Source organism: Prionailurus bengalensis, chromosome A2 (genome assembly GCF_016509475.1).
Source record: "Prionailurus bengalensis isolate Pbe53 chromosome A2, Fcat_Pben_1.1_paternal_pri, whole genome shotgun sequence".
Classification (NCBI taxonomy): Eukaryota; Metazoa; Chordata; class Mammalia; order Carnivora; family Felidae; genus Prionailurus; species Prionailurus bengalensis.
The window spans coordinates 113,284,937-113,298,338 of record NC_057348.1 but is presented as its reverse complement, the minus strand read 5'-3'; the positions used below and the strand labels follow the sequence as shown (position 1 = coordinate 113,298,338).

At 41.0% G+C, this 13,402-nt stretch overlaps 1 protein-coding gene across 1 annotated transcript in view; it reads right to left on the bottom strand.

Annotated features, from left to right (window-relative positions):
* Positions 1 to 12,216, bottom strand: part of SP4 (Sp4 transcription factor) — an 83,615-nt gene extending 71,399 nt beyond the window's left edge. Inside the window, exons 1-3 of the mRNA XM_043589064.1 lie at positions 12,024 to 12,216; positions 11,490 to 11,614; positions 9,413 to 10,967 (exon numbers count right to left, since the gene is read on the bottom strand). Of these exons, the coding sequence (XP_043444999.1) occupies positions 9,413 to 10,967; positions 11,490 to 11,614; positions 12,024 to 12,030 (1,687 nt within the window). The 5' untranslated portion in view covers positions 12,031 to 12,216. The remainder of the gene's footprint in view (positions 1 to 9,412; positions 10,968 to 11,489; positions 11,615 to 12,023) is intronic.
* Positions 12,217 to 13,402: the final 1,186 nt, after the last annotated feature.

The following is a 13,402-nucleotide window of genomic DNA, read 5'->3' as shown; positions in this document are numbered from 1 at the left end:
CACTGGGTAAATTAATAAATTCGAAGTTGTAAGTGCATCCAGAGTTTGAACTTTATTAGGATCCTAATTTTCCAAATGCTCTCCAATTCCACTAAAGTAATCATATTGTTGGTACTAAAGTGACAGTATCAGAAACATGACTAAACATGGCTAAAGAGCTACTGAGATGAAATATCCTAACTACAAATTCAATGTTGGACGACAAAGTACATGTTTAAAATACTAATGCTTTGCAGTCACCAAATAAAAGTGCAAATAACAGAAAAACATCTTAGAGTGCAGTAAGTCTAACAATGAAGAACAGAAATCTATTTATGAAGTAAAATATTACATTTATTGCTTAAGAGAATTCACCTTAATTATACTCCCTCTGTAATAAGAAAAATGATAAATGTGAACCTCAACCCCCACCCTCTAAAATCCTTAAATACTTGGTCAGTCATGTAAGTTTAACTAAGACTTCCAGAGAATTCTCACCATATGCTGGATGGAAGTACCCAGAATAGGACCACATAATCAAATATTCATAGAATCTTCAATTTTAGAAGACTTGCAGTTTACCTAATCAAACTTCCCATACAAGAAATTCTTCTACATTCTGCAGTGTCTCTGATAGATGGACATCCAGCCTTTAATACAGGAAGGTCACTACTTCATGAAACAAACCATTCCATTACTTTACAGCACTAGTCCATTTGTGTATATAGACATATTCTTCTATTGATTTCCAAGGGTCAAACAAAACAGATTAAAAAACAACAACAACAAAAACAAAACTTTTCCTATATCGAAAGACAGCAGTCACACTTCCTCTTGTTTTAACAATAAAACCCCCCACTCTTCAATGATTGCTAGTGTGAAATGTTTTCCGCACTCTGCATTCCAGGAATCCCTTCTGATACGCTTGCCAGTTTGTCAGTGTCCATTTAAAATGTGCCACAACTAGCAAAGCACACAATATTGCAGAAATGGTCTGACAAACACAAAGTAAAGGAGGAGCTTTACTCTACTCTTGATTCATATCAAGCCAATAAATCCCAAATCACCTTCACATGTCCTGCAGTCAACCTAGGTTTTTCATCTTGTAGGTACACAATTTCCCCTACCCTTTTAAACAGAGGATCTGTTGTATTTATCTTGCTAATTCTGACCCCCAGCATTCCAGACTATTAAGATCAGTTCGAATCTCAAGTCTATCCCCATCATAATTATTAGCAAAGTCTCCCAGCTTTGCCTCATCTTTAATTAAATAGGCCATCCTTCGGTACAGTATTTGAAAAAAATATTTAACAGGATTGTATCAAGGATAGAAACCTATGCCATAATACCAAGGACGTCTACTGAAATAGACAATCATTTCTCATACAATTGAGAAACCAGGTATGAATGAGCCTTTAAAGACATCATGACTATCAATGCTGAAATCAAAATATATTGTGGCAGCATTATTTCTTTTCTACACTCATCTGAAAACCTTAGCAAGAGAATACATAAACCTAGTTTCTTAGTGAAGCCATATGGGTTCCCCATGATCCCTGAATTCTTTTTTAAATGCTCAGAAGCCAACTACTGGATAATTCACTCAGGGCCTTTGTTAAAGATGTTATCAAACTCATCTGTTTGCACTATAGGATGTTTTCAAACAGTGAGGTGTTTATTCATGCTCAATTTTTCCATGTGCATAATTTTTAAGTTACGGATACTGGCCTGAAACTGAATTTGAAAGTTCCTTCCAATCCTAGGATGGCATTTATCTGGATCATTCTAACTTCCAAAAAGCAAATAAATGTCCCTTATCTACTCACTAACTTTGCACAAATAATCTCAGTGAATACAGGTCCAGTTATTTTAACTGGAACTGAATTTTTCTTGCTGGTTGACAGAAGCACAGCCCAGCAGCTGTCTTTTCTCCATATTACATCATTTTGCTCAGGCAATACGTGTCTTTTGCTGTGATCTGAAGCCTTACAAGTTGTTTAAAATTATTTTAAAAGCCTACTTTATTATGAGTTTCTGCTTTCCCGACATTATTCTTAAAATGTCAAGCTGCTCTTCGTTTTCATTCTTTTTTTTTAAATGTTTATTTATATAATTTTGAAAGAGAAAGAGAGAGAGAGAGAGAGAGAGAGAGAGAGAGAGAGAGAGAGAGGCAGAATGCAAGCGAGGGAGACACAGAATCCGAAACAGGCTCCAGGTTCTGAGCTGTCAGCACAGAGCCCGACGCAGGGCTTGAACCCACGAACCACAAGATCATGACCTGAGCTGAAGCTGGACACTTAACCAACTGAGCCACCCAGGTGCCCCTCTTTGTTTTCATTCTGAATCCTTTGTCCTTCCTTCTACCTTCCACGTATACTATTTTAAAATCTGAGTTTAAAAACAAGGTCTCCACACAGCCACACTAGTTTCTATTCACCATTTCTTTTACTACTTTTAGTCATAATTATCTGTCCGTGCTACAGAATGTTAGAGCTAGAAGAAACTTTAACTGCAGTGTCAGCATTTCAATTTTCAAAACCACTTACCCTTTACAGGTCTTAAGTTTACCTACAGACACAAAAGGATAAAAAATAGCCTTTACCTCTGAACTCATCCTTTTATGTCTCCTAAACAAAAGACTCGGAATCAATAGATGATTTTAAATCATGGCTCTACCACTAGGGCAAATTTTTTCTTTTTGTTTTTTAATTTTTTTTATTTTTTTAATGTTTATTTATTTGTGGGAGACAGAGTGAGAGTGAGAGAGAGAGAGAGAGAGAGAGAGAGAGAGAGACAAAGTGCCAGTGCGGGAGGGGCAGAGAGACAGAATCTGAAGCAGGCTCCAGGCTCTGAACTGTCAGCACAGAGCCTGACACAGGCCGGAACCCAGGAAAAGAAGATCATGACCTAAAGCAAAGTTGGACATTTAACCTACTGAGCCACCCAGGCACCCTGGATGGCAAATTTTCTTAAAGAAATTAAAACTCATGAGGCTATCTGTAAAATGGGCACAATCAGACCAGCTTACAAAGATATTGAGGATTTTAATGAAATAATATAAAATACCTAACCTAGCACCTAACAAGCTCTAAGGTAAACAATAAATGTTTGTTTTATTCCTCCACAAGTCTCATTTAAAAGAAAAAAAAAAAAGGAGGCACCTGGGTGGCTCAGTCGGTTAAGCATCTGACTCTTAGCTCAGCTCAGGTCATGATCTTGGGTTCATGAGTTTGAGCCCCCAGCATTGGGCTCTGTGCTGATGGTGTGGAGTCTGCTTGGGATTCTGTCTCTCCTTCTCTCTGCCCCTCCCATGCTTGTGCTCTCCCTCTCTCTCTCTCTCTCAAAATAAATATACTAAAAAAAAATTTGTTTTTAAATCGATACAGTAGCTTGACAGCCTGAGGATTTGCTTAACCTACATATAGAGTTTACCAATCTCTTTAGTTCTGAATTTGCTCTTTCAAGAAAGTACAAAACAATGCGACTAAAATTCCAACATTAAGCTCATTAACAAGGCGACCTACAGAATTGTGCTTTTTACCAACACTCTATTCAGTATACTAAAGCTGAATATCCAGTGACAACAGACAAAATCTATCTGGGAGAACACAAAGTCAAGCTAGATACTCTCCATCTCTGGTCCCTAAACTTCAACTATATTTACTCACTAGCAAAAGATCTGAATAACAAAGCCAGCAATAGAGCAGAAGCAGCAGTCAAGATTCTAGTGCTCACTTTGCCCAAAAGTACAAGAAAGTCATTCAACTTTTCTGGGCTTCAGTTTCTTCATTTCTAAAATACCACTAAGGAGTAAGAGGGTAGAGGAGAGACGCTCAATTATCTTTAAGTTACCTTAATTATGGTTTCATTAAGCCTTTATCTCACCACACACATACATAAGCAATTTGTGGTTCAACAGGTTTCCCTTTGCCACAATCTGCTCATTCATTAGGTAGCAAACTGACAGGCATTATGAACATCCAATCGTAACTAAATCAAGAGAGTACAGAAAAGCCCACATAAAAGTATGGTTTGGTATCAGGCCAGGTTCCCCCTTTCGTTGTCAATTCTTACTATGTCATCCCCAAATACTTAATGTAGGACTGTGAAACTTCTGAAAGCCTATTTCTGCTTTCACTTGTAACAGAAAAATACAAAATCCCTTCATAAATAGACTTTAGCAGTGATATCCAATGGCTACAAGTGGTAAGCAATAACATCAAAGATCCTTTCAAACTAAAATTCTACCATCTTGTAAATCTATGTTATTTCTATGAGATCTATGTATAGCACTTTCCCCCTATCTTCTTTCTTAATCAAGCCTCCTTTTCCTTCTCTTCAACTTGCTTTTATGCCTACTCCAATATTCCTTAAGTATTACTTATTATATGTTTCCTGACTCAGATTCAAAAAGGAGATAATTGGGGTGCCTGGGTGGCTCAGTCAGTTGGGCATCTGACTTTGGCTCAGGTCATGATCTCGTGGTCTGTGAGTTGGAGCCCCACATCAGGCTCTGTGCTGACAGCTCGGAGCCTGCAGCCTGCTTCAGATTCTGTGTCTCCTTCTCTTTCTGCCCCTCCTCCATCATGCTCTGTCTCTCTGTCTCTCTCTCTCAAAAATAAATAAACGTTACAAAAATTTAAAAAAAAGATAATTAAAACTCTATCTTCCCTTGCACCCCCCTCTATTCTGAAATCCCCTAAAAGATGCCCTTTTAAAAATTAATGTGGCTCTACACTGGATACCTTTTCATCTTCCATGAAGAACTTAAAAATTGACAATGATGTTGTTATGTCATCATCGACAAATCTTAAAGGTCATGCTATATGTTATCTAATGGGTAAAATCAACTTGGTAATTCAGAACCGAAATCACTTGTACAGGGTACAAGATGGAAGTTCTTCATAATGAATTCTACATGTAACAAACAGTACTAGAAGATTTTAGAGAAATAAAATTAGGAAAGCAAACCTGACTTTCTAAAAGAAAACAAAACAAAACAAAACAAAAAAACCCCAAAATTAACAACCAAACACAGCAGGCATACGTATAGCTCTACACACAAATATGTATATATGTTTATAAATCCACATACAAGTATAACACGTGTATAGATTAAGATGCCTACTAAGACAATCCAAATTAATAGAATAGCAAAAGAAATATTAGTATTAAACTTCAAGTCAATTTCTACTTTTAGTAGCTCTATAAAAAAGTATGGTGTGGGTAGCTGAGTGACTCAGTGGCTTAAACATCTGACTCTTAATTTTGGCTCAGGTCACGATCTCAGGGTTGTGGGATGGAGCCCCACTTTGGGCTCTGCCCTGACAAGTGCTGAGCCTGCTTAGGATTCTCTCTTCTCTCTCTCTCTCTCTCTCTCTCTCTCTCTCTCTCTCTCCCTCTTTCTCTCTGCCAACTCCCCCTGTCCCTACATTCTCTCTCAAAATAAATAAATAAACATTAAAAAAAAAGTTGACTGTACTAAAGTTTCCAAATTAAATATATATATATATATCAATTCTTTTCTTTGGCCCCCATTTTCCCTAATTATGAAGAACTGGCCTTCCCATTGATGATCCCCAGGTTTCATACTTTAAATCCAAAAAGGTAAAGGAAGGTTGGAGAGTCAAGTTCTTAAAGGGCCAGCAACATCTTATCTTCAAGTTTGAACTTCCTTTGTGTAAGAATTAGCCTTAAAATGTTAATTACCACTAACATTGACAAAGAAATATCCATCCATCAAGCAAACACAGGTTCTTTGGCCAATTAAGGCCAAAACCAAAGAAAGTCACTAGCCAATGCAAGTTAATTACAGATTTAGATATCAATGGTCCCTACATGTTCTAAATTGTTTAAGAAGGTGTAACTCCTAATGTTCATTTTACCTAGGGCTCTTTGACTACCTGAGCACACTGTGCAAACTGGTAGTCCTTTTAGAACAAAAATCTTACTTTCCTCACTTAGTTAAAGGATGTTCTTAAACCAGAAAAATGATCCGTTACCTGTGCTCTTTAAAAGGGATTTCTGCTTTTCCTTCAAAGTCAAACTCATAATCCAAAAGGAAACAAAGTATATAAGTATGTAAGGGCAACATGTACTTAGTTCCTACTATAATTCCAACTAATTAAATGCTAGATACTCAGCCTGGAAAGTCAAGATTCTGAGAGGAGACCAAACCACAGAAACACATTATGTCGAATTCAATACCATGGCAAGAGATTCCCCCTAAGTTGTCACTAACATTCTCTTTTCATAAAATCAAGTATGAAGCTCCCTAGCCTCAAGAACTGGTTTCATTTGATCTACCTTATCCAATTTTTTTTCCTATCCGTATCATCCAGAACCTTCCCGTATCTCCAAGAGTGACACGAGGATGGATGGCAGATAACTTTTAGCCCCTGGGTATTGAGTGAGTCATTGCATTTTGTCAAAGCTGACTATTAAGAATTTTTTCAAGGGACACCTGTGTGGCTCAGTCAGTCAAGCATCCAGCTTCAGCTCAGGTCATTATCTTGCAGTTTATGAGTTCAAGCCCTGCGACGGGCTCTGTGTCTCCATCTCTCTCTGCCCCTGCCCTGCTCTCTCTCTCTCTCAAAAATAAATAAAACATTAAAAAAATTTTTTTTAAGAATTTTTTTCAAGGCTCGTAAAAGCTGTCATGAATATTTAGAGCAAAAATTTTCCCCACGAATTAAACAAAATCAATACTATTTGGGGGAAGGAAATAGATATATAAAACAGTCAAAAAGTAACAAAAAGTAAATGGGGACACAAAGTAAAAGATCAGAACTTACAGGACTCATTTATAAAAGGGATATGTACGTACTTTTTGCTCATTCTCCCTCTTCTAGAGAGAGTAAAGCACCTGGTGTCTACTGTTGGTGTCTTAAAAACTCAAAGCCAAAAGACATTAATGAAAATAAAGCCATTTCACCAGCTTCATTAAAACCACTCCAGGCCTTGCTCCCAATTCCAAACTGCTATCTTCTCCATCACCTTCTATGCCTTAATTCAGCAAACATTTGTCAAGCACCTACTACAGCAAAAAAATAAAGTAAAAATCTATGAACGAGTCTCAGATGAACTGCATTGACTTGCAAAAATTGGTACATAAAAATTGGTACATTTCTGATCTTTGTAACATGGTTATCTTCTTAAAATGACTGAGCATATCTATTTGAACATAACCTCTTCAACATCAACAAAATTTAAAATCTTTGGTTTCAAGAGAAAAAATCCAACTACATAAAGTTTAAATTTCCTTATACACTTAAGCGACATTCAAATCATGTAAACTCTTTAAAAAAAAAAACCAAAAAACCCAGAAAATGGAAGACTAAACATACCTATTGGGAGTACTCAGCATGTGGCTAGTCAATACATGCTTGTGAAATAAAAACTGTCAATTCTTTTTGTCATTAAAATCCATTCTTTGAGGAATACATGAACTAGGTCCAGCACCCATCTGCTTCCATATTTTGCTTTATGGTTCACTAGTAATGATTAGATCCTTCCTTGGTTCTCAAATTTCAACGAGAATTTAGAATGACCTGCAAAGTTTATCTGATAGGCAAATTCCTTGACCACACCCCCAAAAGTTATAGTTCCAGAAAGTGGATGCTGCATTCATAATAATACAACATTCAAATAAATCTGAGTTGCGTGGTCAGAAGATCATACTCTTAGTATCAATGACTCACCCTCATAATAGGCAAGGAGCTGTAACTGATACCAATGAGAGTACATAAGAATTGACTATTCCTGACCTAACTTATAAATTACTCAATTCTCTTAAGCATAATTCACAACTAATGCTTAATAGGCAAATCAAAATTTAAGTGAACTAACTTTTGCTTTGATAATGCAAACTGTCAAACAATCCACCAAAAACAGATATTTTTCTCAAATACTTAAGATACTGTCAACGTTTAGGAAAAGAACAGGAAGAAAACAATCTATGGACTGTAATACAGAGAAACACTTATATAATTGCCCTGCAATAGTTTTAGGGGGAAAAGTACCACACTCAAAATACTCTTTGATTAGGTTACTGTCCTGTCAATACAAAAGCCACTAATCACGTGGCTATTTAAGTTAAAATTAAATGAATTAAAAATTCAGTTCTTCAGTTGCACTAGCCACATTTTAAATGCTCAAGAGCCGCATATGGCTAGTGGCTAACACACTGGATAGGATGTACAACACTTGTTCATCACAGAAAATTCTACTGGAAAGATCTGGTTTAGAGGTTATGGGCATCTAAATATAACATGTAATCTCTATTCTTCCTGACAAGAGAGCTCTATTTGGCAATTTCCAATCATAAATATATACAACTACTTTAGGTATTAACTGTAAAACAAACAGTTTAGCATAATTTTTCTGAAACTTATTTCTAGAAAGGTCATTAAAAAGTGATGTGCTCATTCATATTATCAACATAAAAATATTTAACTAGAGACCTGACACTATCAAAGGCATGAAAACCACAAGTAGGTTTGCACCTAATCAGAATCAGTAAAAAGTGTTTAATTACTAGAAAACAAAAAGTATTAGGTAAAATAAGACAAGTCAAGAAAATTTAAAATACTTAGTAAGTCTAGTTTCGCAAATACTTCAGAAATCTCTTTACGTACATAACAATTGCTTTATAATTGGTTTTTAAAATGACCTTACTACAATTAATTCAAGTTAGTGACATTTTACTATTTTCATTCTTAATTGCTTTTCAACAACTTCACACTAAAAAATGCCTAAAAATAACAGAACCATAAGATTTATATACAATTTTATATGCGAATAACTACTAATACAAAATCCTGAGAAAATGCTGGTTTTAACAGAAAAGTAGACATAAAAAATTAATCAACTTGCAACTTAAAACTCTATCTCTAAACTGCATCAAAACCTAGTTTAAAACAACACTGTGTAAAAAAAACGCAAAAGCACGAGCAACAAGATGCTGAATGAGAAATAACTTCCAATTGAAGAAAAAGTCAGACTTATTACAAAGCAGAATTAAAACTTCAACAGATGCACAACCACGTATTCAACTTTCAACCTACTTTCTTTTAAAGATACAAACATCTTTAACATCTTTTTTATTAGAGTTCTTTCTGAAGAGTTCAAGAGTATTCAAATATCTCTAAATTACAGAAGACAATTTTGATTCTAATCAGGAAGTTTTGCTCCATGGAAAAATAAGTTGATAAAACTGTCTAACAAATATAACTTCTACAACCTAACATTAAAACGTACAGACGCGAATGGGTCACACGATGACTAGTTACAGAAGTTAACATTCCTGTCATTTTAGATTCCCTGTGATTATGTTTATTTCAGAGGTCTTCAAATCTAAGTTAGCAAAGAAAAGCAGTAACTTATTAAAAACTGTATGAAAGGATCTTACAGAGAAAAGATTGTAGTAACTTACCTGCAACACTAGTGATTGTAACCGGAACTCCTTGAACTTGAACACCTGCAGCACCCAGGTTGGCAACACTCACTGTCTGAAGGTTAGGCACTGATGCAAGCTGGGCAGTATTCAAAGTTATTGGGGCACCAGCAACAGCCACAGGAGCAATTTGAGCAAGGGTTGTGCCACCACTTGAAGACACTGGGGTGATGGTTAATTGTTGGGATAACCCAGCATTCTGAACTTGCAAATTTGAAAGACTCTGAATATTCTGAACCTGTACAGTTTGCCAACTGATTTGCCCTGAAGGTGTTAAAGTTGGAGCCCTGATAAGCACCTGAGTCGGATTTACTGCTTGAAGTTGAACATTCTGCAAAGGCTGCTGCTGGATGGTCTGAATTGTCTGCCCTGACTGAAGTTGAAATGACTGCGGCGGAATAGCCTGAATAATCTGTTGCTGAGGCTGTTGGATCTGGATCTGCTGTAAGATAGGCTGGCCTACAATCTGCACCTGCTGAAGAGAATTTGATTGATCCTGTGTGTTCTGTATTCCATTAGACTGAAGCTGACTGGAGCTCTGCGCTTCAGACTCAGTAGCAGCAGGTGTTTGAGATTCTTCAATAGTGCGTTCAGAACTACTGGCTGATGTGCTTGCATACTGGCCCGTGTCTGCTGAGCTCACTAACGTGTCACTGCTTGTCAGAGACGTCGAAGCAGTGGTTGTGCAGGTAGTGGAGGAGGAGGGAGATTCCGGCATAGTACTGGCAGAAGCGGTGGTAGTGGTGGGTGTGGAAACTAACTGACTCCCGTTGGAAGTCCCACTATCAGTAGTAGTAGCAGGCTGGCCAACCTGTCCAGTCCCTCCTCCAGCAGTCACGTTGTTTATCACTGGCAAAGCTAAAGTCACTCCTCCAATGTTAATTGGTAGAGTTGTTACAACTTGAGCCTGAGTACCAGGAAGGGTCTGTAATTGCAGTGGTATTGAAACACCAGGTCTAATTTGGACTGGAACGGTCTGATTTGCCAGGTTTTGAGCAAGAATATTCCCAGAAGCTGTCCTGTTAGCAGCTGTGAGTATAGCTTGATTATTACCTGCAGAAATGAGCTGGATTTGACCCTGCAAATCCTGTAGAGATGAACTACTAGCTGGATTGATTTGAATCTGCTGGCCTTCCACTGTCTGAAGTTGTGGAATCACTTGGTACTGGACACTACCACTCGGATTTTGTACTTGTATGACTTGAAATTGACCAGGGGCGGAAGAATTACCTGATTTCGTTTTTGTAGGAGATGCACTCCCGTTATTACTGCTGGAAGAACTAGATGAACTAGAAGCTGGTTGAGAAACGTTATTTTCTTTTGAAGCGGGAGGAGTGGAGGCAACAAGTTGCCAAGTGTTTCCAGCAAGTTGTGTTGTTACCAGTTCTAGCTGTTGTGGTTGATTTTGAAGTTGCACCAATCCTTGGCTTGGATCTATAATAATTTGTTGTTGTCCAGTTGCTTGATTTTCACCAGGAGTCCCTATTTTGCTGCAAGTAGCTGCCAGTAAAGCCAGAGGAGAGGGCTGAGAGTCCTACCCAAAAATGAGATGATAAAGGAGAGGGGGAAAAAAAAGTGGGCGGATTTAGTGGAGGCCAGTAGATGGAAGGGGTTTGTTTGTTTGTTTATTTATTTATTTATTTATTTTGACAGCTCTACATTTCAGAACTTACTTAAGCAATGACAGAAATCAAAAAGAAATAGTAACAAGAGCAAGAAGATAGAGGAAAAAAGGAAACAGGTACTGTAATATAAAGTTCAAATAAAAAGAAATTTCTAAGAAACTTTTGTAAAGTATATTCTCATAAACTCAAAATGCCCTTGGGAAAATACACACCGTTTTCTACTGGTCTGAGTTCCTGATGTAATTTTAAACAACGTTATCCCTTAAACATGTGAAATCTTTATGAATTTACAATTTAACTTCCTCACTCTCAGAAAGATGCTTTGAGTGGATGAACATTTGTATTCTGTTCTTCAGTTCTGGGCAATTAAAGGACATAACTCCCTCTCTCCCCTTACGTTTCGTGATGAATTTTTTTATGTTTGCTTTTACCTGGGAGCCTGAGGTTTTGGGTTTTTTATTGTTATTCTCTGGCTCAGAGGTTTTCCCTCCTTCTGTAGCCATCGCCGCTGCTGCTGCTGCCGCCGCCGCCTCCTCCTCCTCCTCCTTCTTCTGATCTGCAACAAACCCCCCCCCCCACGACAACAGGTTATTAGGATTATTATTATTCGTCTTCCCCCTCTCCTCCTCTTCCCCTCCCCCCGAACATTAATCTCCATAAACCCGCGATCCACGCACACCGGCAGGGGGTGGGGGAGAAGGAGGGAAGGGAGGAGGGGGATATCACAAAACGTGGTTTGAAACCCGACCCATCCGCTCCAGAGCAACACCCAGAAGGTTGTTCTCTCTCAGACATTAAGACAAAACACAACCCTCCTTCCCTCCCCCTGATACCCTCCCTTCCTCTCCTCCTCCCCTTAAAGCATCTCAGCGGCCCCGGGGGAGGGGGGAGAACCGAGCAGGGTCTGGGGAGGGAGGGAGGGAGGGAGGCGGTGAAGGAGACCGAGGGGGGTGGAGAATACGTACCGCTCATCCCGCATTAACAGGACAAACCCTCAGACGGAGACACAGGGATAGAGGTGGGTGGGGGTGGGGGCGAGGCGGGAGGAGAGGCCGGTCCCGCCCGCCCGCGGTGGCTCGGAGGAGGCTGTAGCTGGCACAGGCTCTGCCTCTTTTTCCGCGAATGGCCGCCGCTGGGCTGTGGCGTAGCAGCTCCTCTCTCCGCCCGAGCCCGGCTGACTCGCCCTTGATTGACAGCGGCGGCGCGCGGCGCGGGCGGCGGCGAGGGCTGGGGGCGGGGCCAGGGCGGTGCGAGCCCGGCCGACTCCCCACCCCCCTCGGCCTCTCTCCGCCGGAGCCGCCGACTCTCCACCCCTTCCCCCAGCGGATTGGCCGCCGACCTGCCGGGGGCCGGGGCGCTGGGGCCGCCTCCTCTCCACCCCCTTTCTCGGGGTTATCCTTTCAGCCGCTCTTCTTTTCCTCCTTTGGCTTCTCCGGTACTCCTTCTCTCGGCGTTCTAGCTCAGGCTCGCTGCCGGTAGGCCCTCCATACAGCCAAACTTGTTGTCTCAGGATATCCCGCCCCCTACTCATTTCCCAGCGCCCTCCCCTCAAAAACCTGCTCCAGCATCCCTCGGAATTGCCACTAAAGGAAAAAGTAGGGCTGTCGCTCAAGGGAAGCGAATGGGTCGGATGAGGGGACGTGCGGACCACCGACGGCTTGGCGCGCCGGGTGAACTGCCCGCTGCCCCTGCGCAGGGAGCATGGCTTTCCTGAGGCGCATCCGGACCCGGGCGCCCTTTTTCCCTGGCTCGGGCCCCATTGGCTGAGGCCCTAGTGACGCGCGCTGAGTGGTGGGAGAAAGGGGGCGGCTCGCTGCCGCAAAGCCTATCGGCCCTTGTAGTTTCCGGCGGCCGCGGCGGCCCCTCCGAGGCACCGCCTACCCTCCCGCCCCCGACCGAGGCCTGGCTGCGGAGCGGAAAGCTGCCCGAGGGGGCGGTGGCGGCAGGGCGTGGCCGGGGCCGAGTGGGAGTTGAACTAAGCGAGGGGGAGGGGGAATGGGTGTTGTTTGCCTGGGCCTATCCGCCGCGCGGGGCTGCCCAAACCACCTCTGCCACCGCCTCCTCGGCTCCAAGCCGCTCCCCGCAGGGAGAGCTCACACCCGGAGCGCTTGGCGATTGAGCGGGCGGCGGCGTGGGGAGGCGGGGTTTGCTGTCCTCCGGGTTTGAATGAACCCGGTTTCTAGGAGCCGTGCCTTCGCCTTTCCTTTCTTTGCTTACCTCCCTCTTTCAGGCCTTCCGCTTCAAATACGAGGCCTGCTTTACCACAGAGAAGCATCTTCCATTTTATTTGTTGTCTCTAACTGGCTTCTGGAACAGAGCAATGACCCGCCTTCTAAGGTTGCAT